Source organism: Lissotriton vulgaris, chromosome 3_2 (genome assembly GCF_964263255.1).
Source record: "Lissotriton vulgaris chromosome 3_2, aLisVul1.2, whole genome shotgun sequence".
Lineage (NCBI taxonomy): Eukaryota > Metazoa > Chordata > Amphibia > Caudata > Salamandridae > Lissotriton > Lissotriton vulgaris.
This window is the reverse complement of record NC_141690.1, coordinates 228,969,263-228,996,755: the sequence shown is the minus strand read 5'-3', so window position 1 is coordinate 228,996,755 and position 27,493 is coordinate 228,969,263. Positions and strand designations below refer to the sequence as shown.

Here is a 27,493-nt window from a genome sequence, read left to right as displayed (position 1 = left end):
CTCACGATGCACAGCGCTGGTTTTGTAAGGCCTTAACAGATATGAAGCTTGCCCTTCGACAAACCGAACGCAAGTGGAGGTCGGATTATTGTCCCCTTAAGAAGCTCACCTTCCTGGCTGCACTGAAGGAATATAAATTAGCTATTCTTGGGGAAAAAAACTAAGTATTTTTCGGATAAAATCCTTAACTCCTCCAATAAATCGAGGGAGATCTTCACAATAGTTGATGAATTGGCCACACCTGACCAAATCACGATGACTCCTTCCTTCTCCCAGCATCTTTGTGACTCCCTCAACGATTACTTTGTTGAAAAGAAAGCCCTAATCAAGGCAAGTATCCCTACACCCGATGCAAGCTTTGACCCAGGCAATATCCCTAGTAACCCCTCCTATTTTTGAATTTCCCGCCAATCACACGTGAAATGTTTGTCTCTCTTCTTAGAAAGGTTCGCTCTGGTTCCCCTGCTGACAGCTGCCCCGCTCACATTGCCCGCAAGATCTTCCTTCGTCTCCCAGAGGTGCCACTTTCATTGCTCAATGATTCCCTTCTTTGGGGGGTAGTCCCCAGCATATTTAGATCTGCTGTGGTCTCACCTATCCTTAAGAAACCTGGGGCAGACCCTGCGTCATTGAGTAACTTTCGGCCAATATCCCTGCTCCCCTTTTTGGGCAAACTCATGGAGGCTTATGTCTCCAGTTGCCTTGGTTCCTTTGTAGAAGGCTCTCAGGTACTGGATCAACATTAGGCTGGCTTTAGACCCCAGCATTCTACAGAATCCGTGATGGTGGCAGTCCATGACGAACTTAGGAAAGGGGCTGATCAAAATATCTCCCATGCCCTGGTGCTCCTTGATTTGTCGGCGGCGTTCGGCACCGTTGACAATTCCATCCTTCTTCAGCGAGTCGAGAACGCCGGCATCAAGGGCACCCCGCTTAGGTGGCTCTCCTCCTTCTTACAGGACCGTAAGCAAGCTGTTCGTCTCCGCCCCTTCACGTCGGAAGCTAAAAATCTTACTTGTGGGGTCCCTCAAGGTTCTTCCCTTTCCCCGTTATTATTTAATCTTTATATTTCTCCCTTCATTTCTAGACTGCGTGAGAAACCAGGAGTCATCTTCAATTATGCGGATGACCTCCAGCTAATTTTTAACATGGACTCCTCCCCTGCCTCTATTGAGAACTTCCAGTCAACCATGTCATTCATCAGCAACTGGATGAATGCGAACCAACTCAAGCTAAATCCAGGAAAGACTGAGCTTGTGCTTACTGGAAGCTCGGGCAACCCCTGGAACTCCAGCTTCTGGCCGCACTTGCTGGGAAGTGCCCCCTGCCCGGTAAGTTCGGTCAAGAGTCTTGGAGTCACCATTAGTGAGGATCTGACTATGAAATCCCAGATTAAATCGGTGATGTCAGCTTGTTTTTTTCACCTCCGCCACATCAGAAAGATCAGCAGATTCCTCACTCATGAGGCCCTGGTCCAAGTTACGCTGGGTTTGGTCATCTCCCGCATTGATTATGGGAACTCATTGTATGTTGGTATTCCCCTCTACCAGTCTCATCAACTTCAGCTTATCCAGAATCAAGCGGCCAGACTGGTCTTCCGGCAGCCTAGGACCAGCAATGCTAAGCCTCTCCTGAAGAGCCTGCACTGGCTCCCGGTGATCCAGTGCAGCCTCTTTAAGGTGGGTTGTCTGACCTTCCAGGCTCTTATCCATCATGGCCCGGCCTTCATTTACTCTCTCCTCCAACGATATGTTCCTTCCCGAGTTCTCCGCTCTTCTAGCTCCAATTTGCTGTTTGTGTGCCCCTTCAAGCGGAAAAGACTTAGGGGATTGAGATTCGCCTCCCAAGCTCCTCTGTTCTGGAACTCCCTGCCCTCTGACCTTCGTCTTATCTCCTCTTACCACTCATTTAGGAAGGCTTTGAAGACTTGGTTGTTCTCCCAAGCCTTTGATTGATTATTGACCGATTAATGTTTCTATCCCGCAGATTTTTTCCTTTGCCTATCCAATAGCGCCAAGAAACCGTTGGTGAACGTGCGCTGTATAAATTCTTTTAGCATATCATTGTTAAAACTCACTTATCTCTAAGAGGTTTTCCTTGCAGATTTTTCAACTCTGACCTTTAAAAAGGATGGTACTTTTTAGGAAGGGGTATGCTGACTCCCAACATAGATGCCTCTTGGAAAAAACGTTCTCCAAGTAGAATGTCCTTAGTAAGGAGTGGGAGAAGCACCCTCAACACTATTTGCTCCACACTCGTGATTTAGAAAGCAGAAGATTGCTCTTTGGAGTGAGGTAGAAGATGTTCTTTAACTGGTTTTGTAGAGGCTTATATGCTAACATACTGGAAATTAAATATTCTGTGCATCCCTAGTAAAGAAGTACATGAAGTCCTTTTCTCAATTTGATTTCTTAGAGACATACTATTCATTGTATGATGCGCATGCTGTCACTTGTGTGAAATTGTGTTTTTATATTCAGAAAATACCTTTTTCCGCTTGTTTAAATTATTTTTGCTTATTTAACTTTACAATAACTCATATACCTTCAAGTTATACATAAATTCCACAATTTTCATTCATCACATCATTTAAAAGGTTTAGAAATCCATAAAATAATTCCATAAGAGGTACCTGATAAAGTAAACAAATGTATCCAGGCCCATATATTAAGTTAACTGCAAATGCAGAACACATAAATACTTTTCTCGTATATTCGCCATTAAGGTGCATTCAAAAGGTAAAGAAAAATCCATGAAAACCTAATTTCCCCCTACAGCCTTTACCGAAACAAAAATAGTCCCTTGATAATATTCAGCAGCACTATTTTTTATTTTGAACTTCCATATATTCACCGTAACGAATGAAATGAAGCGCAGTGAGTGTCCAGAGGGTGATTCAAGAGCTGTGTATTCGCAGGAATGTTCTGGATGTCAGCAATTAAATGTGTCATAACAGCTACAGAAAAGAGCATGCAGAAGGCACATTTTCAATCAGTGCGGAGGTATCTGCCCTGCATCTTCTGTGCTTGACTTGCCTTGCACATAAATGGAGGGAATTCGTAAGTGAAGTTGCTTTCCCTGAGAGCTGCCCCTAACCGAAGGATGAAATTATACGTTAAAATGTATATCAAATATTTGAATTAAACATTTGCATGATTTATGTCTGATCTCCTTCTGCAGATAAAATGAAGGCATACGTTGCTAGCAAGATGTGTTGATAATGGCTTGTGAAACACAATACTTTGTTACCAAACATACGAGCCAAACAGTGTAAATAAATAAAATGCAGAAAGGAGCAACCCTGGGCGTAGTTTGCGTAGTAGCACTACGCGTACGTAAGCTACGCAGACTGCGTAGTGCAGTAATGAAATGCTGTTCGCACTGATTGCACAGTGCCGGATGCTTGTCCGCACTGTGCAATCATTGCAAATAGCATTGCAAATAGCATCTTGCACAGTGCAAGCAGTCGTTTTCTGCCGCTCGAGTAGATTTGTACTCGAGCGGCAGCTTTCTCAATGCGGACTAGTAGTTTCTCATCGCAAGCGGTCGCAAGCATACGCGACCACTCACAATGAGAAACCTGACCTCCCTGAGTTCAGAATCTCGATGGGAGGTATATTTTCCATGCACGCGATCATCAACTTGATGTTGCTGATCACAAACGGGGAAAAAGTCTCACCGGGATGTTGATTTTTCTCGCTCACAGTCGCCAACTTGACTTTGAGGACCACGAGCAAGCAAAAAATGCCCGCTACACGTTCTTGCACAGTGCTATATGCAATTCGTGTAGTAGCGCAAACTACGCACGCTTCACAAGCATAGCATAGTCCTACAAAGAAAGGAGCTTACTCTTTAAAAAGCAGGCGGCAGACGTGATGCGTGGGAGCAGAAAGGAAGTGCCTGGAGCAAAATAAATAAAAGAAATCCTAAATCACAGCACGAGCAGCAGGGAAGCGAAACGGGTCAGCAACACGTGGTAGGTGAAAGGAAGGCGTATACGCTCCTGGCATGATTTTTTTTTTGTAAATATATTTTTATTGCAGCAAAACAGGTAGTACAGACAGATCATATATGCCATTCCAGTCGTTACCCAGTGTAAATGTGGTTCTCCATTGCATCTGTCACACAGCCATTTAGCTCACACCCCGGAGGTCGAGCGGCGCAATAGCGGAGAAAGTTCTGTGCTGGGGAATACAGCGTGAATCAACGACAACCGGTTGACTGGGAGATGGCAGGGCTGCTTTTCGGTCCTCACATCCCTCCCCATGATTGTAATGCTTCAACAATCCCAACCAACCTTCTTCACCATCCCCTACCAAACCCCCCCCTCGCCCAACCCTCTCAACTCCCCCCCTAGTCCCACTCCCTCCCCCCTCTCCCCTTTACGCTCCTGGCATGATGTGGTGACAATGTTTTGTGAAACAAAATACTTAGGTATCAAACATATGAGCAAAACAGTTTAAATGAATATAAAGCTGAAAGGAGACTTCTCTTTCAACAAACTGGGGTGGTTGGAACGAGTGTGGGGCGAACAGCAAGGCAGAAGTGCTGGGTGGAACAAAATATGCCAAATGAATAAAAGAAATCCTACATCACAGCGCAACTAGCAGTGAAGCGATGGGGGGAAGCAAGATGGAGAAGTGGTAGGTGAAATGAAGAAATACGTTCCTGGCAAGATGTGCTGACAATGTTTGGTGAAACACAATACTTAGGTATCAAACATAAGAGCAAAACAGTTTAAATAAATAAAACGCTGAAAGGAGCCTACTCTTTAAACAAGTGGGGATGATAGGGAGGAGTGAGGGGGAGGCAGCAAGACAGAAGTGCTTGTTGGGAGCAGAAAGGAAGCATCTTGAGCAAAATGTAAGATAAATACAGAAATCCTAAATAACAACGCTCGCAACAAGAAGCTACAGCGGTAAGCAACATGGAGAAGTGGTAGATGGAATCTAGGAATACAATCCTGGAAAAATTTGGTGAAAATGGTTTGTGAAACACAATACTTAGGTATCAAACATACGAGCAAAACTATTTAAATAAATAAAACGCTGAAAGGAGACTACTCTTTAAACAGGTGGGTGCAGTGGGGTGGGGTGTGGGATGGGGCAACAAGAAAGAGAAGTGCTAGGTGGGAGAAAAAATGAAGCGTCTCATGCAAAACTTGTAAAATGCATTAAAGAAATCCTAAATCATAGAGCGAGCAGCAGTGTATCAACGGTGGACAGCAACACAGAGAAGTGGTAGATGGGAGTGGAAAGAAGAAACGCAGGCAACATTTTTTAGTAGCCACTAAAAACATGAGCACCATGAACAAAACAGTTAAAGTAAATATAAGAAATCCTAAATCACAGCGCAAACATATCAATAACAATAGAAGGACAAGTGGGAGGTGGTGGGGGTGATGGCACCACACAGGTGAGATTAACTGAATTGCGAGCATCAACAGGCGCCGACATGACCAGGAAATGCAGTGACGTGCAGTAGGTGGTGGGGGGATGGCAACACGAGCCAAGGCAAAAGAAAAAGTAGTGCACCGAAACTAAATGTCCAGAAGTGAACTGATCCATGTAACGGGGTAAGTCTACAGGGGAGGAACAAAACAGCCACAAGGTGGGACAAATGTAAAGTATTTGCCAAAGAAGCCAAAGGAGTTTTGAAAGGCAGACCAAGGAACCAATGAAAAGTGATGAGCGTGGTGAAAGCCCACAGAGTAGATACAGCATGTTGAGAGTCAGCGCATGCTCTGCCTAAGCTCTACTTAAAAATACCATCTCGCAGCCTTCTGACCAGGACACCCTCAGTAACCAGCATGATTGTCACATAAATCCTCTCACCTTGAAGTCAGAGATAGAAAAGTAAAGACCAAGTTCCCTGGAGGACAGAGCCCGACATTTGACCTCTGTCTTTGACTGCAAAGCAAATGTGACAAGATAGAACAAGATTTCAAAGCCTGTTTACAGGAATCCAGTAATCGTGGAAAAATATTGTAAATAAGGTTTGGGCAAGGGAAGAGACAATCGTAAGCTGGACAGCCTGAAACAAATAAAGTCAGCAAATAGAAATCAAGCAAATGTGAGTTACAAACCACAAAGCCAATGATAAGCAATATGCAGAATGCATTCATAGGGAAGCTTTCTGATTGTCTCCAAGGTTTCTTTATCAAACCCAACAGGTGTGCTGTCTGGTAGGCTTTGACCTAAAAGGAGGGATGGGGTAAAAAAATGTCAAATAGGTGTTAGAGGTGCAGGACTGGTGTTTACCCAGAATCCTGTACACATGGCTCTCTGCTGCAGTACCTACAGGTTCTGGGTGCATGATGTGGCTGCACGCCACTTACTATAGGGACCCCGCCATGGCCAATAAGCAGGCTTCTCTTCATAGTGCTGAGTTGGAGGCACAGATCACCACTCTCAAGCGCCTCTACTCCTTCCTCCCCACTGTGCCCAATCGCCACCGTCTTAAGCAGGCCGTGTGGCCCTCAACAGCCTTTAAACCTCCAAGGCAGAGTATGCCCTCCAGTGCATAAAAGGGAGGCACTACGATCAGGGAGAGAAGGAAGGCCGCCTGCTAGCGGCCCAGCCCTGGCAATGGGAGGCTGCCATGGCCATACCAGCTATCAGGTCGATGATCAGGGAGAAACTCACCCAACCCCAGGCCATTGTTAAAGAGTTTGCATCGTTTTACGGCATGCTACATGCCTCGGAGATACCGGTAGGTGCAGATCAAATCACAACATTCTCGAGAAGGTTGACTTCCCTTGCTTAACGGACAAGGGACAAGAGCTGCTATCGGAGGACATTAGTAAGGAGGAGATAGCAGCTGCCATCTCCAAGCTACCCTATCACAAAACCCAGAACAGGATGACTTCCTGGCTGAATTCTACCGATGGGCAGGGAAAGAGGTAATTGGCTCCCTACATGCAGCCTTCCAAGAGGCAGAGCGGACGGCCTATTTGGGATCCCTCTCTAACAGGTTGGTGATTGAGGTCCTCCCCAAACCAGGAAGGGATCTGTTGCTGTGTGGTAGTTACCAGCCCATATCTCTCCTAAACAGTGACATTAAGATCCTGGCAAGCATACTGGCATCATGCTTAAAAAAACATTCATCCCCTCCCTCATTCATAACTAGCAAGTCGGTTTTGTACCAGGCCATTCCTCAAGGATTCATCTCCGCACCCTGGCACATACTCTCTAGACTGCCAGGAACATTCCAGAGGAGGCTGTGTCTCTATCCCTAGAGGCCAAAAAGGCCTTCAATCGCATTGACTGGGGATACCTTTTCATCACCATGGAACAGTTTGAACTGGGAAACAGTTTACCTCTAAGGTACGGCTGCAATACAACTGCCTAACGGCCCAGGTGAACTGTGGAGGGTTCATCTCCGACCCCTTCCAGATCTGGAGGGGCACACAACAAGGCTGCCCGCTCTCTCCACTTCTATTCCTACTAGCAATGGAACCCTTGCCCTTCATCATTCGCCACTCACCACTCATAGCTGGCACCCCCATTGTGGAAGGCCTCTCTAAGTATATCTCTATGGTGACGACATCCTGCTCACTCTGCTGGATCTTCTCAACTCCATTCCAGCATTACTGGAAGTCATAGATTACTTTGTTGCCATAGTCCGGATACAAGGTAAACTGGGACAAGAGTGAGGCCCTCCTTCTGTCAACCTGCACCACAATGGCGGCAATTCATGGATACCCCTTCCGCTGGAAAGCTTCTCAGCTCAAGTCTTTGGGGATCTTGGTCAACAGGGGCCTAACCAAGATGATCCTGGACAACTTGACCCCCCTCATCAAGCAGATAAAACAGGACTTTGATAAATGGTTCCTGCTGGGTTTTACTATGTGGAGTAGAGGACAGGTGGTGCGGATGGTCATGCTACCACCCTTTACCTACACGCTCGGTATGCTCCCTGTTACAGTGCCCCTGGCCACACTACGTCTTGCAGACTCCTGGACTCAAGTCTTCGTGTGGGGATCCACCCGACCTAGACTAGCTGCAGCCAAACTTATGGGGTGTCGCTCCTGTGGCGGCCTGGGCTTACCATCGGTGGAACACTATTCTCTCGCCTTACATCTTTCTCAACTCACCAACTTAATACTGGGTAGCTTTGACCCTCCACAAAGGGTTCACACTGAACATTGCTCGAGGCGATGGACTCGGCCTTCTCTATGGGGTTCATGCACCCCAACCATCACACCCACATCCAGTGCTGCAGGCCATGTCCAAAGCCTGGCACCGTGCCCACTATCTCCTTGGAATAGATCACCAACTACATAACATGGCGCTGCTGTGGGGCAATGACAGCCTCCACATTGGTGGCTTGACTCTTCGCTGGCTGGTTGGGTGGAAGCATGCCTACATACTTTGGACCAGGTACTACTGGATGGCGACCTGAAACCTTTCAATCACCTGAAGGAGGAATTTGGCCTCCACCCACGACAGGCCTGGCAACACCTGCAAATGCAACACTGCCTGCAGCACTGCCTGGGTCCCTGCCTATGGTCCTTACAACCCTCACGGGTAGTGGAATACTTGTTCATGTGGGCTGACATTGGGGCATGAGGTCAGAGCTTTATGGCATACTCACGAACCACCTCTTCTCACAACATCTCTCCCGTAGCCTTCACACCAAGTGGCAAGACCGCCTTCACACCCACATCCAGTGCTGCAGACCATGTCCAAAGCCTGGCACTGTGCCCACCGTCTCCTTGGAGTGGCTCACCGACTACATAACAGGGCGCTGCTTTGGGGCAATGACAGCCTTCGCATTGGTGGGCAGCCATTTGCTGGCTAGTTGGGTGGAAGCGGGCATACATACTTTGGACCAGGTACCACTGGACAGCAACCCGAAACCTTTCAATCACCTGAAAGAGGAATTTGGCCTCCACACACGACAGGCCTGGCAATACCTGCAAATGCAACACTGACTGCTGCGCTGCCTAGGTCCCCGCCTATGGTCCTTACAACCCTCACAGGTGGTGGAATACTTGTTCATGTGGGGCTGGTATTCGGGCATGAAGTCGGAGATTTATAGCATACTTACGAACTACCTCTTCTCACAACATCTCTCCTTCAGCCTTCACACCAAGTTGCAAGACCGCCTTCAGATCACCATTGAGGAAGAGGACTGGCCTGAGTTTCTGGAAGCCCTAGACAAAGGCGCCCGGAAAGCCTGATTGAAATTTTTGCTTGTTCAAGATGCTCCATGATTGATATTGGACCCCGCAAAAGCTGCAAAGGGCTGGCCTCCTATCCCACTCGAACTGTTGGAGATGCTCGACTACCCAATGCAACCTCACCCATATTCTATGCGATTGCCCTTCAATCCAGTCCTTTTGGACTCATGTAGGGGACATTCTGGGGGTGACCATGCCTCTCCAATTCTCCTGTACTCCCTCCGTTATCCTCTCCACGTCTCAGAGACTCCGCTGATCTATCCCGGCCACAGTGTCGCCTCCTGCACACTGCGCTGTCCACTGCCAAGCTCTGGATCCTTTGCCAGTGGCACTCACCCACACCCCATTCTCAGGAAGCCTGGATGGTGTCAATGATACAGACAGCGTCCCATGAACACATCATTTACGGTATGCAAGACCAGGCTAAGGTGTTCACTCATGGACAGCCATTTCTCCAATTAGCTCCCCAATGCTGATAACACAGTTACTAGCTCTCTCTCCCCTGCCCAGTCCGGACGCGTGCAGAGGAGAACCGGACTCCGCACGGTATAGGCCCCTCTCTTCCTCCCTTGGCTGAGATCCCGGCCCTAACATCCTCACCAGTCTCCCTGACTGACTCTTCCCCAACGCCTCCTTACCACCCTGTGTCATCTTCCCCTCCCTACCACTCCCTCCCACTCCATTTCCCCTCTTCCATCCCTATCCCTCTGTCTCCCCCTTCTCCTCTTCCCCCCCGTTCTGGGCATTCAGACGTACGAATTCTCCCACTGCGATGGGGACCCCAGATATTGCACGTCTGTGGACTGTATGCCCCAACAAACTGGTGACATAGGACTCCCCTCCCGCCTCCTCCCCCTGACCCACACCCAGACCCTCTGAACAACCCAACAGCCATCTCTCCCCCACACCCCACTGCTACAGCATTTTCTGCATAGTTTAGGGCTTGCGGTCCAGCCCACCCTGCGGCATAGACAATGGCTTTCTCCAACCCCGGAACACCCTCCCCACCCACTTAGCCCCAAGCGGAGACCCTTGATACCCAGTCATTGCTCCCTCCCCCCACCTCCTGAGACATCATGGCACAAAGGTCTTCATGTTGACTGTAATGGGAGAAATGCCTATGCCTACTATACCACGAGCATCGCCCGAAGTCTGGCACACAGCAATAGGGCACATGGTAGAATACCCTGTCTCCAGTAGTGACCTGCTCCCCCTCATCTTGCGCCCCTCTGCTCCCCATCCCTCCCTTCTCCCCTCCCCCATTTCTTCCTTTTTAAAAAAAAATGTTTTTAAGTAAGACTTTATTCACAGTTGCCCATAATACACAGCGCAATGCCTACAACCCCGGGGCTGGCTGCCGTACAATTCTCAGAGCAGAATATATGATACACAGCTATTCAGCCGACAACCTTCAGTCCGGCAGCAATTATTGACTTAATGGCAATCAACGTAACAGCATTTTCTTGATATGATAGAGTTTGTCTTACTTTTATGTTTTTTTTTTCTCCCCCCCACCCCCTCCAAACATAATCAAACTTGTGACTCAATAAGTGGTAGACAATCATCATTATCGCTATCCATCGGTCCGTCTGCCCGACTGACATTACATTTCAGGCCTTTACAGCTCTCGTCCCGCTCCCCATGGCTCCTCCCAAAACATCTGCTCGAGCAATCTAGCAGTCCACCAGTCCATCACCGCTATCAGCCAGCAAGGGGTGTTATTCAGTCTATGTTATGTTACGAGTTTGTTGCAGCGCGACAGCTGCCCCAGCAACGGGGCGTCCCGGCACTGAGAAACCATAGCATAACCTACTGAGGGGGGGGGGGGTCATGGTTTAAGGAAGTGGGAACAAGTGAGTTTTTATTGCCTTACGGAAAGCTGGTAGACTGTCTCCTCCTCGTCCTCTGAGCTATCAACGTCTTCCTCAGGTAGAGGATCACACAAGTCTCCCCGGTAGCTATTCGAGGGTAGCCAAACCTTGTTCCATTTGCGAGGGCTAGCTCTCATCACATACACCGTTCGCTCAGTCAACATAATCACATCCATGTTCTTACACCACTGTGCCAACGTCGGCGGCTCTACTGCCCCCCATCTCTGTGCTATATCCCGCTTGGCGACCATGATTCCTATTATGGCCCACAATTGCCCCTGGTGCGCTAGGTCATTCGGGCTCCATACACTCAGGAGACACATTCGGGGGTCAGGTGTAAGAGATACCTCCAGAGTCTGGGAGACTGTGCCCATTACTTGGCGCCAGCAATCGGCGATGACTGGGCACCCCCAGAGTGTATGTAAAAATGTACCTTCCTCTCCGCAGCCCCTAAGACAGTGCGGGTGATCAACCCTATGCATTTTGTGTAAGGTGGTCCTCGTGTAATACACCCGGTGCAGTATCTTAAGCTGCACCAGTCGGAATCTCGCCGATATACCCGCCTCCCTTGGGGATGCCAGTGCAGCGTTCCAGTCCGACTCATCAAGTTCCCCCAGTTCGCCCACCCACTTTTCTCGTAGTTTATCTAAGGGGTCAGGCAGATTATTCAATAATTTACGATACGTGAGGGAGGTCGCGCTGGATTTTATGTAGTCCGTAAGGAGGCGATCCTCCAGCGGGGATGACTCTGGGACCTCCGTGTCTGCCGCAATGGCTGTCATCAATGCATGTCTAATTTGAACTTATCGGTAGGTTTCATTAGAACCCAGGTTGTATAATTGCTGAAGGTGAGTGAACGGGACCGCTTCCTCTTTTGTCCACAAGCCCCCCACCGTGGAGATCCCTATGCTGTTCCATTGGGTGAATCCCTTGGTGTGTCGTAGGTGGCCCAATGCTTTAGTGTCCCACAGGGGTGTGAGTTTTGTTATGACCCCCTCCCACTTAAGCCTAGTCTACGCTCTGTGCCACAGCGTTACTGTGTGTTTGGTTGGACCTATTAGTTTTGCTGCAAGTCCCTTATAGTACAGTGGGCCCAGCAGACTATTTGTGCCTAGTTGTGTTCTATCTACTAGGTATGCCGTGTCGTCCTGCAGGGCATGCAGCCAATGATTAATAACCTTAAGCTGCACCGCCCAGTAATACAGTTGTATATTTGGTAGGGCTATTCCACCGTCATACCAGCTCCTATTGAGCTTCAGATGTGCTATGCGGGCCGGGCGGTCTCCCCATAGTAACCCAGTCACCATAGCCGTCACTTTTTGGAAGTAACGCGGTGGCACCAGGGCCGGTGCATTCTCAAGCACATAGAGGAATCGCGGCAGCGCCATCATTTTAAATAGCGCAGCCCGGCCCAGCAGTGTCAGTGGTAGGGTCTTCCAATGCCTCACGTCACTCCTCAATCGAGCAAGCGGCGGTAGTAAGTTTAGTTCGTAGAAGTCGACGGCGCTGTGCGTGACGTGTATACCCAGATATTTAAATGAAGTGTTTGCTATTGTTAATGGACAGTCGCTGGGAAGAGATGGGGAAGGGCCCTGCAGTTCGTAAAGCACAGACTTTGTCCAGTTAATCGTGTAACCAGATGCTCGCCCGTGCGCATCGCTCTGGGACGCCCCTCTCCGGGTCAGTCAAATAAATCAGCATGTCATCGGCATACAGGGAGACTCTGTCTTCCCAGTTTTCCCCCCACAGTATCCCTCTTAACAATGGGGTAGCCCTAATCACCACGGCCAAAGGCTCCAGGACCAGCGCAAATAAGAGAGGAGAGAGCGGGCATCCCTGCCTTGTCCCTCTAGCCAATGGTATCTCGCAAGAAATATGGCCGTTCGCCACCACATGCGCCACTGGACTCATATATAAGAGTCTTATCCATGAGATGAAATTTGGACCGAAGCCCATGTGGGTTAGCACAGCGAAAAGATACTCCCATTCCACCATATCGAACGCCATCCTGGCCTCCAGTGATAGGATGGCTGCCAGTTCCGTCAGTAGCGACGCACGTGCTATCGCTCCATGTAATCTACGGAGATTCAGTGCTGTGCTCCTATGTGGCATAAAGCCCGACTGATCAGGGTGGATCAACAGTGCGAGGTGTGGCATTAATCTAGTAGCCAACAGCTTCGCTAGAAATTTAGCTTCTGCGTTGAGGAGCGATATCGGGCGATATGACGCGCACTCTGAGGGTGGCTTGTTTGGTTTTGGAATCACCACGATGGTCGCCATCCGCTGGTCCAAGGGCAGAATTTCTCGGTCACGGCTGTCCTCATACATGGCTAGCAGGGGTTTACTCAGCGCTTCCGACATAGTTTTAAACCATTCGATAGGAATCCCGTTGGGACCTAGTGCCTTGGCGGAATGTATCGCATTAATGGCCTATTGCACCTCATCAGGCGACAAGTCGGCCTCTAGTTCCTCCACCGCCTCTTGCGTTAGAGTCGGTGTTGCTACATCGTGAAGAGCCGCCATTGCCATTTCTGCCGTCACTTCGACGCATGGACTGCATACCGCCCGCGCTATTGCTCCTGAAGGCAGTGGGCACCTACGCCGTGGTCATTGTCCGCCATCGATCTGCGCAGGGCTGTATTCCGCACTGCCGCTTCACTGTGCCTAGCGGGTCCCAACGTATGCTAAAGGACCAGGGGACTCTTTACTGGCTGCCGGTGCTATGCGCAGCTGATCACCCCCGCAGCCGAGCGTCCACAGAGTCCATGCGGCGAGGAGTCAGTTGAGCCAGGCTGCTCTCCGGCACTTTGCACTATGTTAGCGCTCCTCCCCATGCGTGGTACATTTATGGTGTGCCGGCCGTCGCGTTCCGTCCGGTATTGAAAGCCTGCATCAGGGGGGCCGTCTTAAATATAGCAGCTGATCGTTTCGCCCCTGCGTCCGCTTAGCCGTCAATGCCATGTCCAGTATCACTGCGGCAATGCTAAGCTCACCCTCCTAGCGGATCGATGTGTCCTCAGATGACGGCGACGGCTCTCGCAGCGGTCCCACTGTTTTTACACCGCAGCCCGCAGTCCGGCTGTCACGGTCGGTGCTTGCATTGCGTTCCCCTTGTCACACTTCAGGATGCCCCGGGCAGTCGTGTCGTTCTGCTATCTCCGCCTACCCCAGTTCTCCGCGACCACCACTCCTCATTAATAGGGCACTTCCGGCGATTCTTCTCCCGGTCCGGCGACACTTCCTGTCAGCTTATTGGGACACCACAGTCCCCGGATCTTAGCCACTCCCAAGGCCGCTGTGTCGCCCTGCCAGAACTTTCGTACCCGGGCTTAAATATTTACCTGAGTTTCTGACTCAGCTCCTGCCCGGTCCCGGGCGTCGGGTCCCTCTTCTGGAGACTTGTAGGTGCACGGATCAATGCTCGGATCGGAGGAGAGGCCGCTCGACTCACGGAGCTCGTCTCCTAGGCTGCTGCCATGTTCGGCTGCTAGCCACGCCCCCCCCCATTTCTTCCTTTCTTATTGTGCCACTCAATGTTGTTCATTATTGCATTTCTTGCACTGAAGCCCTATTGTATGCTTTTATTTCAATAAAACAAGTACGACACAAAAAAGAAACCTCAGAAATTCATTGAGAACATATATCTTTTAAATTGACGTTCTAGTTAGGTGAAAATGTCATTTTAAACTAAACAAAACCCACTGAAATTCATGAGTTATAGTTTACTGAGCTAACTATAACTTGCACCCCTCTCTTACTATGTTTATGACTTTCCAAATTACATCATGCATGACATGTTCAATGACAACATAAATTACATCTCAAATTACATCATTGATGACACCACTGTGTGGGTGGGTCATTGAGTAATCTGCAGTTATATTGAGTATCCACAAGAAATTGCATTAACGAAGGTAAATAACATCTTCTCCTGATGAGATCCTCTAACTGAAGATTCCTCACCTTGTGAATAGATAACAAAGCGTTCTGTGGAATGGCTCAGATCAAGAATTCCTGCAGGACTGAGTAGGCAAAATTCCCCTCCCACCTGGCATGACTATTAAGCGTGAGCGCAAAATCCGTTCCGCTCGCGGATTTTCGGTAAATCCGCAATCCGCGAACTCCCGCAAATTTACCGAAAATCCGCGAATCCCGAGCGGCGGATTCGGGGGGCAAAAGTTCAAGCCTTCAAGCTTGAAGTTGTTGTTGTAACTATTTTAGGATGGCGCCGGCAAGCTGCCAGCGCCATCCTAAAATAGTTACTAAGTTAGCTTCAACAGGAAGCACTAATAGATAAAATAAAGCAGGTGCTCGAGCACCTGCTTTATTTGATCTATTAGTGCTTCCTGATGAAGCTAATTTAGTAACTATTTTAGGATGGCGCTGGCAGCTTGCCGGCGCCATCCTAAAATAGTTACAGCCCAGGATGATGGATGGACACTTTGGACAGCTCACTCAAGGGACCCCTGAGCCCTTCGGGGCGATTGCATAGTAACACACACATGGCCGCTGGAACTAGTTGAAGCTCAAATTCAGTGACTCATTCATCAGCCCAAAAACAATCGTGAGCGTCGTCGAGGCTGGGCAGGTGTGCCGCCCTTCTACCCAAATCTACCGCCGAAAATTAGCTGTGATGCTGGATAGAGGCCTTTGTATCCTTGACTTTCACGAGCGCAATCCTCGTGCTGTTCCTGTGACCAGGAGCTTCTTTCTCTTGATCTGCTGCTCTGATCGGTCTCTGACCTTTTATACACACAAGAAGCATGTGAACTCGCATGGAAGCCCCGCCCGTTTGGCCCCGCTCACACACTTGCGGTGGCTGTGCACCGTCTTCCCGCCATTTACCCACTATGATGGACAGCTCACTCAAGGGACCCCCTGCGCCCTTCGGGGCGATTGCATAGTAACACACACATGGTCGCTGGAACTAGTTGAAGCTCAAATTCAGTGACTCATTCATCAGCCCAAAAACAATCGTGAGCGTCGTCGAGGCTGGGCAGGTGTGCCTTCTTCCCAAATCTACCGTCGAAAATCAGCTGTGATGCTGGATAGAGGCCTTTGTATCCTTGACTTTCACGAGCGCAATCCTCGTGCTGTTCCTGTGACCAGGAGCTTCTTTCTCTTCATCTGCTGCTCTGATCGGTCTCTGACCTTTTATACACACAAGAGGCATGTGAACTCGCATGGAAGCCCCGCCCGTTTGGCCCCGCTCACACACTCGCGGTGGCTGTGCACCGTCTTCCCGCCATTTACCCACTATGATGGACAGCTCACTCAAGGGACCCCCTGCGCCCTTCGGGGCGATTGCATAGTAACACACACATGGTCGCTGGAACTAGTTGAAGCTCAAATCCAGTGACTCATTCATCAGCCCAAAAACAATCGTGAGCGTCGTCGAGGCTGGGCAGGTGTGCCTTCTTCCCAAATCCACCGTTGAAAATCAGCTGTGATGCTGGATAGAGGCCTTTGTATCCTTGACTTTCACGAGCGCAATCCTCGTGCTGTTCCTGTGACCAGGAGTTTCTTTCTATTCATCTGCTGCTCTGATCGGTCTCTGACCATTTATACACACAAGAGGCACTTGAACTCGCACAGAAGACCCCCCCCCCATTAAAAAAATCCACAAAATCCGCGAATCCGCAAAATCGTGGATTTTGCGGATCCGCAAATTTGCGGATCGTGGATCCGCGAAATCCACCCATGCTTAATGACTATCAAGGCAGTAATGCTTCATGAACGTGTGGAGTGACATCCATGTAGCATCCTGGCAACTGTCCAACACTGGCACACTGTGTGCCAGCAGTGTAGCCTTTGCTCTGGTGGAATGAGCATGTAGACCTTCTGGAGGCTATTTCTTGGCCACTCCATAATGGACATTGATACACAAGAGAATACATCTGGAGATGATTCTTTCCTGAACAGCGTTCCCCTTCTTTGCACAAGGGAACCCAACAAAATGCTGATCATCCACCCAATGTTCTTTGGTGCGATCAAAGTAAAAGCTTGGGCCTCTCTTTGAATCAGGAGGATGATATTTTAGATGGATGAGGTGGGGTGATGAAAGCTGGCAGGGTGATAGACTTCTCAAGGCATAACAACATTCGTGATGCACTTTCATCATGAGGACTAGCTTACAGAAGATGGTGAAGGGCTGCTGGACAGACTGCCTGTAATTAAATTATGCAATGAATTGAAGTGATCAATATGAGGAATTACATCTTCAGAATGCAGTGCAGAGAACAGCTGTGTATTGATTCAAATGTAGAATGCATGTTCAGGTCCCACTGAAGCATCCCAAATGGTGCCACCAGGTGAGAAATCTGTGGTTAGACAGAGTATCCACCATAAAGTGAATTTCCAAAGGTAAGTAATTTGATAAGTTGGCAGTGTATTGTGTTGAAGAGAAAGGGCAGGCAGGATACAGCTGTGAGACAGCCAAAATTAGCAGAGTACCAGTCCTGAAATCTTTGATGCAGATGAATGACCAGGCACTAGCCATATCGGATTAAGTTCAGGGCCACGCCGAATTACATCCCCTCTCACAGTAAGCCAGTTTCACCCACATTGGATCGATGGTCTAGTAGTAAATTTCCAATACATCTAAGCTACTTTTGAGTTGTTATCAGGTAGGTGTGGGCAGAAAGCTGAATTACAGGTGACTATGGGGCAGGTAACATTTTCTGGAAGGTCAAAGATCGCCTTTTTTCGTGTGACTTCCATACATTTGTGTGCAGCAGAGAGCATATGATGGATAGACCCAACCTTTTTTGCAATGGCAGTAAGGGTTGAAGGATACTATGACGTCCTTGTGAAGATTGATTTGTTCCGCAATGCATTAATGGAACATGTTCGTACAAATGCATTTAACAAGACTTGTCTCAAATATACATTTCATTTCTATACATTAGCCATCTTTTGCAGGTTTACCATTTGCTCTGTGTATTGCCATGACTGATTTGATGAAATAGCTAATGATTGTACCTCTCACTGAGCCATTTGTCTTGCAGTGAAGCCCCTGAAGAAGGCCTCCTTCGATTTCAGCTGGTCCTTGTACATCTTGGTTCCTTTGGTAGCACTGAGTCTCATCATTCTAATCGCATTTTTGATCAACATCAAATTCTTCTGCAAACGTAAGATATCCCTGCTCACATCTTCATCTTGATACAGCCAATTACGGTCCTAGGTAGAATCAATGATCTGGTGTGCATTTATGCTGAATTAGAATAAATATGCAAGCTTAGCCATTTGATTTCTGGTGCCCTAGTTGTCCTTTCTTTAGTCAATGCATCCCTTTGTGTAAAATCCAGTTCCAAATGGTTCCTTGTAGATCCAGTTGCAGAATACAGGTTATTTGACGCTGAGGTACAAATAGTTTGTTGGACAAAGAAGACTCAACTCGCTAAATAAATATACTAACTGAAACAGCTATGCACCATCAGCAGCCAGCTATATGTTGCAACTGACACGTTCTCAATACCAACCTCACAATACCAGTAAAGGGGTGCAATTCCTGCAAAAAAGCTGTACAGGACAGGAAAGGTGGACCTGCAGAAAACACCAGTTAAAAAAATCTTCAGAAATGCTGAGGTACTCTACTAAGTTGTAGCGATTATTTAAACTTTTTGTTTTAGTTTAATTGAGAGTTTATATTTCTTGTTGGAGATTTTTATCTTTCCCATGTAAAAGTTCTGTATTACATAACGAATGCTCGGTTTGGGACATATAGCACTGTGAGAGCACTGTTCTGTCCTCTGCCTCATGTGCAATAACTTGTTTTATATGCTTGTTTTAAACTCTTCCCAAATCCTAAATCGTTTTTATGCATTATATCTTTGAAGGCACCACTTGAAAGGATTATTAGAACTGAACTGTATTAAATTGAATTTGAATCTGCTGACCCTAGAGTACGCTTTTTGCCTCCTCTAACCATAGAGTAAGAGCGAAGGCGGGAGGTTGGCGTTCTAGTGGCCAACTCCATTTCTGCGGGTCGAGCGTGGAGGTGAGATCACTGATATGTCCTCTGCCTCATGCGCATTAACTTTTTTCATACACATGTTTTAAACTCTTCCTAAATCCTAAATAATTTTTATGTTTTATATGTTTTAGGGTACCACTTGAAAGGATTATTAGAACTGAATTGTATTAAATAGAATTTGAATCTGCTGACAATAGAGTACGTTTTTTGCCTCCTTTAACCATAGAGTGAGAACGAAGGCAGGAGGTTGGTGTTCTAGTTGCAACTTCATTTCTCCATTAAATGGCGGCTGCGAGTCAGGTGTGCAGCGGACGTGCACAGTGGGTGCGCCGCAGGCGTGCCAAAGGCGCGCCAAATGAAAGCCCTTCTGCGTCCATGCGTGCCCGACCTGGCCCAGGGGCCAGGATCCCTGCTCCTACCAGCACAGGTCAATTCAAGTACACCACAAATCAGCTACTAGCATTGAGACCCCCCTACCTCTATGTTCATCATTGCTGGGATAAAATAATGAACTACGGACTAACAGCAAACAAGTCTGTAGGCAACTGTATTGGAATAAGGACTCTCATCTCATCACTCAGGAGCTACAAGTAGCGACATGGAATCTGAGAATGATCAATGCGTGCTCACTCTCCAGGCATGCCATTGAAATTAGAACCCTGTTGGAAGACGATCCACTGGACGTATTGTTTGTCATGGAAACGTGGCTTAATGACAGCTCAGATACTTATATCCACCTAGCCCTCCCGGCGGGCTACTAGATCCACAGATCAGATTGGGTAGGAAAAGTTGGGGGTGGAATTGCCATCATTCTAAAAACTGATTACAGATCTGTTACCTCCTCCCTCTCCCTACCAAAATGTGAAATCTTTTGATATAATTAAGAAAGGAAGTTTAAAGAGAATTTTATTCAAGTCTCCTCACTCCACCAACCAAAGTTTTTCTCTGACAGAAAAAAAATGACATCGTAAACAATCCAAAGCAAGCTCTGTGGAGCAAAGGAAGATACCAAGAGTCGTGAGAGGAGGTGTGGAAAAGGAAAGGGAAACAGAAGAAAGTACAAGCCTGCATAACTCAACATGTTTACATTTATGACTTTATAAAGTTAAATTGTAACACAGCTACCCACCCCCCGGAACCAATCAACAATAAATCAATAGAACTAGGAAAAAAGAAAAATACAAGTACAATAACAAATGTATGATATTCACATGGCACATAATAGTTATAAAATTGTTAAAAGTCTATATGTCATAAATGAAAACAATAACAAATATCAAATTCATATGGCTAATAGAATGATATATTGTTATTGCCGTAAACAATTACCCAATCATGTTGTAGTCTCGATGCCATATGGGAGCCTTATGGAATCTTTGATTTCTGAAATCTCTGGGTGAAGAGTTCCAGTGTGAAGAGGAAGAGGGAGGGTTCCCTTTGGATCTTGTAATATTGGTAGCAGAATGAGCTTTGGACAACCTATCCATGGTACATGTTTGACCATTATCCATGATAGCTATATTGTGTTTGATTGTCGCAATTTGCATGGGTTTGGAGAATTTGGAGTCACTACTTTCTATCTTAGGGTTCCTGACACAAACACAGTCCCCAATTTCCCACTGCAGAATTTTAGTGCCATGTTTAATGACATAATACGATTTGTATTTGGCTTGGTGTGCAACAATTTTGGATATGGTGTCCCTGGTGTTGACATGTACGCCGACACCACCTCCCAACCAGTTGGGAAAGGATTTTGTGCAGGGTTTCCTTCCCTTAAGGGCAGAGAAGGGTGATATACCTGTGACTTGGTTGAGGGTGGTAGGGTATGCCCATAGCATTTCTTGGATGACTTGTTCTACTGGAATCATGTTGGTGCAAGATAACTGTAAAATTCTTGGATCATTCTATTCATTCTCTCTACTAGGCCGTTAGCCGTAGGACAGTAAATGGAGGTTTTAAAATGAGTAATGTCCAGATTCTTGAAAAATTCCCTCTTGATGGAAGAGGTGAATTGTACCCCATTGTCAGTAACAATAGCAGATGGAATACCTTCTGTTACGAAGGTTTCTTTAAGGACTGTATCACAGAATCAGTGGTAATTTGATTCACCATCTTCATGACAGTCCAGTGGGACTGGTAGTCTATCAAAACAAATGCAAAACATGTAGATAAATTATTCTGGTTTATAGGACCAATAATGTCTAAAGACAGCTTCTCCCATGGTTTGTCTGGAACAGAGACTGGTGAAAGAGGAACTTTACGAGTTATTTTAGATTTGTCACTGTTTGCGCAAATAGAGCAATCTTTGACTTTTTTTTCTACCATCGAATCCATGTTAGGGAACCAGTAACATTCCCTGAGTCTGGCGTTGGTCATTCTTCTTCCTAGGTGACCCTTGTGTACTAAACCTACAATCGTGTTGTGTAAGAGTTCAAGTGGTATAACTTTGTCATTTCTTAGTAAAAGATTATGGTTAAAATTTAGTTCATGACGAACTTCCCAAAATTAACAGAGCCAATAGAATATGGCCACCCTTGTAAGCTTTGAGTTGACTCATGGTCTTATCCAGTAGCGGCCCGTTACGGGAGATCTGTGGGGCAGAAAGGCGGGGCGGGGAGGGGCAGGGTGGGGGTATTAAACACCGGATTATGGATGGATGGAGGTATGTAAACAATTAAATAAATAAAACGAATTTCATAGCTCACACTGCATCACATTTTGCAATGCAGGGCGCGCAACGAAATTTGTTTTATTTATTTAATTGTCACAATTCCTACATACTGTTTTCGCTTGGCAATTAGGGTTATTGGCTAAATGATTCCTACTTTCGCAACAGAAACATTTGAGTTTAAAATGTTCAGTATCATTCAATTGTCATTTATATTTTGTACACAGCAATTTCGGATTCCATCTCCTTAACTTCTGAAACTTGTTCATTAGGGCATGGGGATCTAATTTCTTTCAAATAGATGGCAGTGTGTTCAAAATGTTATGTTATTATTATGTTATGTTATGTTATTATTCTTTTATAAAGCGCTATATCACCCCGAGGTATCTAAGCGCTCACGATGGACACATAACACCGGTAAGAACACACAGCCTCCCACTACGATGAACCCCAAGCTTCCAAGAAGAGCACCGTCAAAAGACTTAGCAATCTCAATGGCTTCTTGAAGATTTGGTTGTTTTTGTAACAGTTTCTCTTGAATTGTATTATTATTAGGGCAGCGCCCTAGTTGATATCTTATATAAAAGAATCAGTCAATTCCCGAAATTTACACAATTTGCTTAATACCTTGAGCACAGCCACATAGGTGAATACAGTTTCTTGTTTGCCTTGAACTCGGCTAAAGAACTTGTGTTGTTCCAGTACAATGTTAACCTTATCACCAAAGTTATTCTGTAGTTTTAAAAGAGCATCCTCTTCATCCTCATCAGTTTCACTATCGCCAGAAACAGACTCTGGCTCAGGTAATGACACGAAGATCTTCCTACCATGTGTTGTTTTCTTGTTGAGAAAAATTTCTCTCCTCCGAATTCGGATAAAGTAGGATTAAAACATTTTCTCCCATTCCTTTCATGAAATGTTAGGTTCAACAAATTCATTCAGAAATGGTGCAGGTTGGGACATACTAGCTGCTGTCATCATAATACAAATGCCCAACACATACAATTAGTAAGGGGTAATACAAAATGAGAATATTGGTATTAAGGAGTACGCTGAGAGAAACTAAAAAAAAAAACAGCGGTGTGCGTGTCACCGAAAAAAGACACGCATGGCTGCTCCCAAGATATGACAGCCAAGGCAATAAACTTAAGAAATTGTTGTGCGTGTCAAATGAAGTAGCACAGTTAGGCAATAAACTTAAGAAATAGGTGAGCATGTCACTGTGAAGTGGCTCGCTGAGGAATCTCCAGTGGCACACTGCAGCAATCAACGGAAGAAATAAGTGTGCATGTCACTGTGAACTCTGAGGCAATCTCCAGTGTCACCCTGAGAATGACACGCAAAAATATCGCACCATTGGTGTGCGTGTCACCGTTGGAAAACTATGCCCAATAATGAGAAACAGTACAGTGGTGTGTGTGTGTCACTGCGATGTGGCAACGCTGAAGTAAATTTCAATAAATATTATGGTGTGTATATCACTGAAACTGACATGCGAAAACACTGTCAGGAAAAATGCGTGTAACCTCCAGAAACAATGCCCAATAATAGGAAGCAATGGTGTGCGTGTCATCGTGAAGAGGCACGCTGAGAGAAACTTAAAAATAACTGCGGTGTGTGAGTCATTGAAAGAAGGCACACAAAGGCTGCTGCCATGAGATGACCGCGTGTCCCGGTGAATTGGCATGCTTAGGCAATAAACTTAAGAATTAGGTGTGTGTGTCACTGTGAAGTGGCATGCTAAGGAATCTCCACTGGCACACTGAGGCAATAAACTGAAGAAATTGGTGTGCGTGTCACCGTGAAGTGGCACGCTGAGGTGATCTCCGGTGTCACGCTGAGGAAATAAACTGAAGAGAAAGGTGAGCGTGTCACCGTGAAGTAGCACACTGAGGTAATCTACAATAAAGCAATGCAGAGTGCTTGTCACATAAATTGCCACACGGAAATTGCTGCCAGAATAAGGCTGAGGGAAATCAAGCAAGTATGCAAGAGCGGCGGTAACCAACATCAGGCATACCCGCCCAGAGGCAGTTCTTAAAGTCTGAGCAAATGGCAGCGGGAACAACACCAACCTACCTCGCCCCAAGAAGGTTCCCTCCGTGTCTGTAAGGTAGCCGGAAAGAGACACACCGAGGAGTCACACACCTCCAAGATCAGGCAGAGGCAGCAAAACAAAGCAAATCGCTGTAAAAGAGGAATTCCACGATGAGGTTTCACAAGGAGTGACTCCCAATCCACCAGGTGAGGAGGATCCAATGACCGTAAACCTTGCAAAATGGAGAAAACGTGTAAAAGATCTGATGAGCGGCAACACCGCCCAGAGAGGTTCCACCAGCAATTCCAGGACACCGGAGCAGACACCCCAAAGGTCACACCCCACAGATCAGCCAGAAGATCCAAGACGGAGATGAAAGCAATTCCACAGAGAAGGATCAAAAGGTCCAAGAAAAGTGAGTAAAACAGTACCTTAAACTATGTAGAATTCAGTAGCCACAATTGTAGTTGTAGTAGTAGGTGGAGTAGAATCCAGAAGGGGAGGAAACCGGACATCTGTCCCCTTACACAGATCGTCGGCAGTGATATAATTAAGAATTAAGCAAGGAAGTTTAAAGAGAAGTTTATTTAAGTCTCCTCTCTCCACCAACAGAAATGCTTCTGAGACAGAAAAAACTGACACTGTAAAAATTCCAAAGCAAGCTCTGTGGAACAAAGGAAGATACCAAGAGGGGTGAAAGGAGGGGTGGAAAAGGAAAGGGAAATGGAAGGAAGTGCAAGCCTGCAAAACTCAACATGTTTACATTTATGACTTAATAATGTTAAATTGAAACAGCCTTCAGTTCTAGATCACATTCTCCCTCACACATATGTTTTCAGATGTCCTCATCTACAGACCTCCGGGTACTAGCTCCAAATTCTTGAAGGCAATCCCAGACATACTGGCCAGCCTAGTTCTACAAAAAACCCACATGACAATTTTGGGCGACTTCAACCTGCACTGCAACATACAGGACAACCCCTCCGTCAAAAAGCTAAAAGCAGATCTTGAGGCATTACAACTAACCCAACTCGTATCAACCCCCACACATGCGAAAGGGCACACTTTCGACCTCATTTTTTCGAATGACCCTCTGGTTACTCTTTCTAGAATAATCCTGGTACCCTGGTCCGATCATTGTCTTATTCTCTTTAAACTTCCCAGCAGATCAAGGGAAGTACCCAGATGACGGCCATAAGAAGATGGTCTAAGCTAGATCTTGGGACTTGGGGAACCGTCCTGAAGGTTACAACTCCTAAGTTTGTAGGTAATCTAGAAGAGGATTGTCAGCAATGGGAAAATTGGATCACCCAGTCACTAGATGCATGCATTCCCAAAAATAAGTCCAGACCTAAAACACATTCAAAAAAAGCCCCTTGGTACAATGATGACCTCTTTGCAATAAAAATACATTGCAAGAAATTAGAAAGAAACTGGAGGAAGGAATTTGACCCAGCACTTAAAACAAAATATAAAGCTTCAGTCAGATCCTATCACAACTAAATAAAGAGAGCGCAGACCAAATTCTATGAGGAAAAAATCATTCAGGCTTTGAACTGCGCAAAAGAACTATTTAGAGTGGTTAAAACCCTATCCACTCCACTTGATAGTAACACCGCTCCCCAAGCTACAAAAGAAAGATGCAACGATATAGCATCCTTCTTTCATAAAAAAGTGGCCGATATCTATGATCAATTCCAGATCAATCCCGAACCTGCACTAGGGAAGGTAAGTAACGGCAGGGACCTGCCATTGCCTCCAATTCTAGCAAAATTCTCTAAGCTTGGCAAAGAGATAATTCAAAATGGAGATCTGGATTTAGTTGCCTTTCTATATCTTAGAAAGGCAACTAGACAAAGAGATAATTCAAAATGGAGATCTGGATTTAGTTGCCTTTCTAGATCTTAGAAAGGCAACTAGACAAAGAGATAATTCAAAATAGAGATCTGGATTTAGTTGAAAGGCAACTAAATCCAGATCTCCATTAGACCCCCTATCCCCCCCCCCACAAACAACATCCAAAGTGGCAGAGGTCATATTACCGTCATTTATTTAGCTTCTTAATCTCTGACTAGAGGTGAGCTTGGTCCTTAAGCAATGAAAGCATGCAGTAATTAGACCACTATTGAAAAAGCCTCAGCTAGATCCAGCAATCCTTGCCAGCTTATGACCCATCTCATTACTACCTTTTCTAGGAAAAGTACTAGAGAAACATGTCAATCTGACACTAGTAAACCTTCTGGAAAATAACAACATTCTTCATCCAACACAGATGGGCTTCCGTACCCACCATAGCACGGAAGCAGCACTTCTGGTGGTCACAGAGGAGCTCAAAGCTATACTGGATAACCGAGACCCAGCCGCCATCCTACTACTGGATCTAAATGCGGCATTCAACACAGTGGATCACAAGATCCTAAGAGATAGACTTTGCGAGGTGGGAATTCAGGGCCAATCATTAAACTGCCTCACCTCGTATCTGCAAAACAGATCCTACCAAGTCATGGACAAAGACTGCCTCTCTATCAGCTTTCCAATGATTTGTGGTGTCCCACAGGGATCGTCTCTCAGCCCCACGTTTTTCAATATATATGTGTGCCAGCTTCCTACCTTAGTGCAGGACTTTAACCAGTCAGCGGTCTCCTATGCAGATGACACCCAGCTGGCTGTTTCTCCCACAGAAGACCCTAATCCAGGAAATAAACATTCTGCACCCTGTTTGGATTGACTACCCCCCTGGATTTCAAGTAGCTGTCTAAAGGCGAATGGTGATAAGACGAAATTGATGATCCTTGGAAACCAGACCATACACAGACCTCTGAGTAGCTGGCCTGTTGACATGCCCCCCACCCCCTGTTCCCAAAGCAGTGATAGTAAATTTGGGAATCTGATTAGAGAATTTGCTAGCAATGGATCACCAAGCAAACAAACTGTCTGACATCTGTTTCTCTTTATTCCGAATGCTCAGGAAGATACTGGTATTGATCCCAGAGAATCTAACGAAAACGGTCATTCAATCCCTCATAGTTTCCTGTCTGGATATGGCAAGTCACTTTATGTGGGGGCACCCAAATACGTAATAAAGAGACTTCAGACTGTGCAAAATGCGGCAGCAAGGCTCCTTCCAAAGGTTCAAAGTTATGTCTCCTCAAAAGAACCCCTCAAACAGCTGCATTGGCTCCCAATTGATGCAAGGATTAAGTTTAAATCCCTCTGTATTGCTCATAGGGCCATAAATAATAAGGGCCCAGTAAAGCTCATAGAGCTGGTAACTACTTATGTTCCAACTAGACACCTGAGTTCCTCGCATCTTCATTTCCTCAGTACAACCAGGGTAAAAAAGATAAGATGGGGAGGAAGATCGTTTGCACGCATAGTATCAAAATTGAGGAAAGAGCTTCCACCCAGGATCAGAGCACTGGAAAAGGAACTTTCTTTCAGGAAAAAACTTAAGACATGTCTGTTTCCTTGTTAATGTACCAGAGGCCCGACTCTGCTCACAGCACTCACCAGCGCCGGAAAGCTTTGGGTAGCCATGCGCTTTACAAAACATAAACATAAACAGAGCAGCTTACTCCAAACACTCACTAAATTTTAGTTCAGAGACTTGGTATCCCCAAATCTACTCACTATGCTTATAGTTAATAAAGTTATTTTCTCTTGCCACAGTGAGGCAGGGGCAGTTCCTACATGTGTACTGATTGGTTTGAATGCAATGAATACAATCGACATTGAAAATAAAAGTGCACCTCTATAC

At 46.4% G+C, this 27,493-nt stretch overlaps 1 protein-coding gene across 1 annotated transcript in view; it reads left to right on the top strand.

The window, feature by feature from the left end:
- The window catches only part of CD8A (CD8 subunit alpha), a 73,122-nt gene extending 45,933 nt beyond the window's left edge, over positions 1-27,189 (top strand). Inside the window, exons 3-5 of the mRNA XM_086964466.1 lie at positions 18,063-18,185; positions 25,932-26,173; positions 27,028-27,189. Of these exons, the coding sequence (XP_086820592.1) occupies positions 18,063-18,185; positions 25,932-26,173; positions 27,028-27,189 (527 nt within the window). The remainder of the gene's footprint in view (positions 1-18,062; positions 18,186-25,931; positions 26,174-27,027) is intronic.
- The last annotated feature ends 304 nt before the right edge of the window (positions 27,190-27,493 follow it).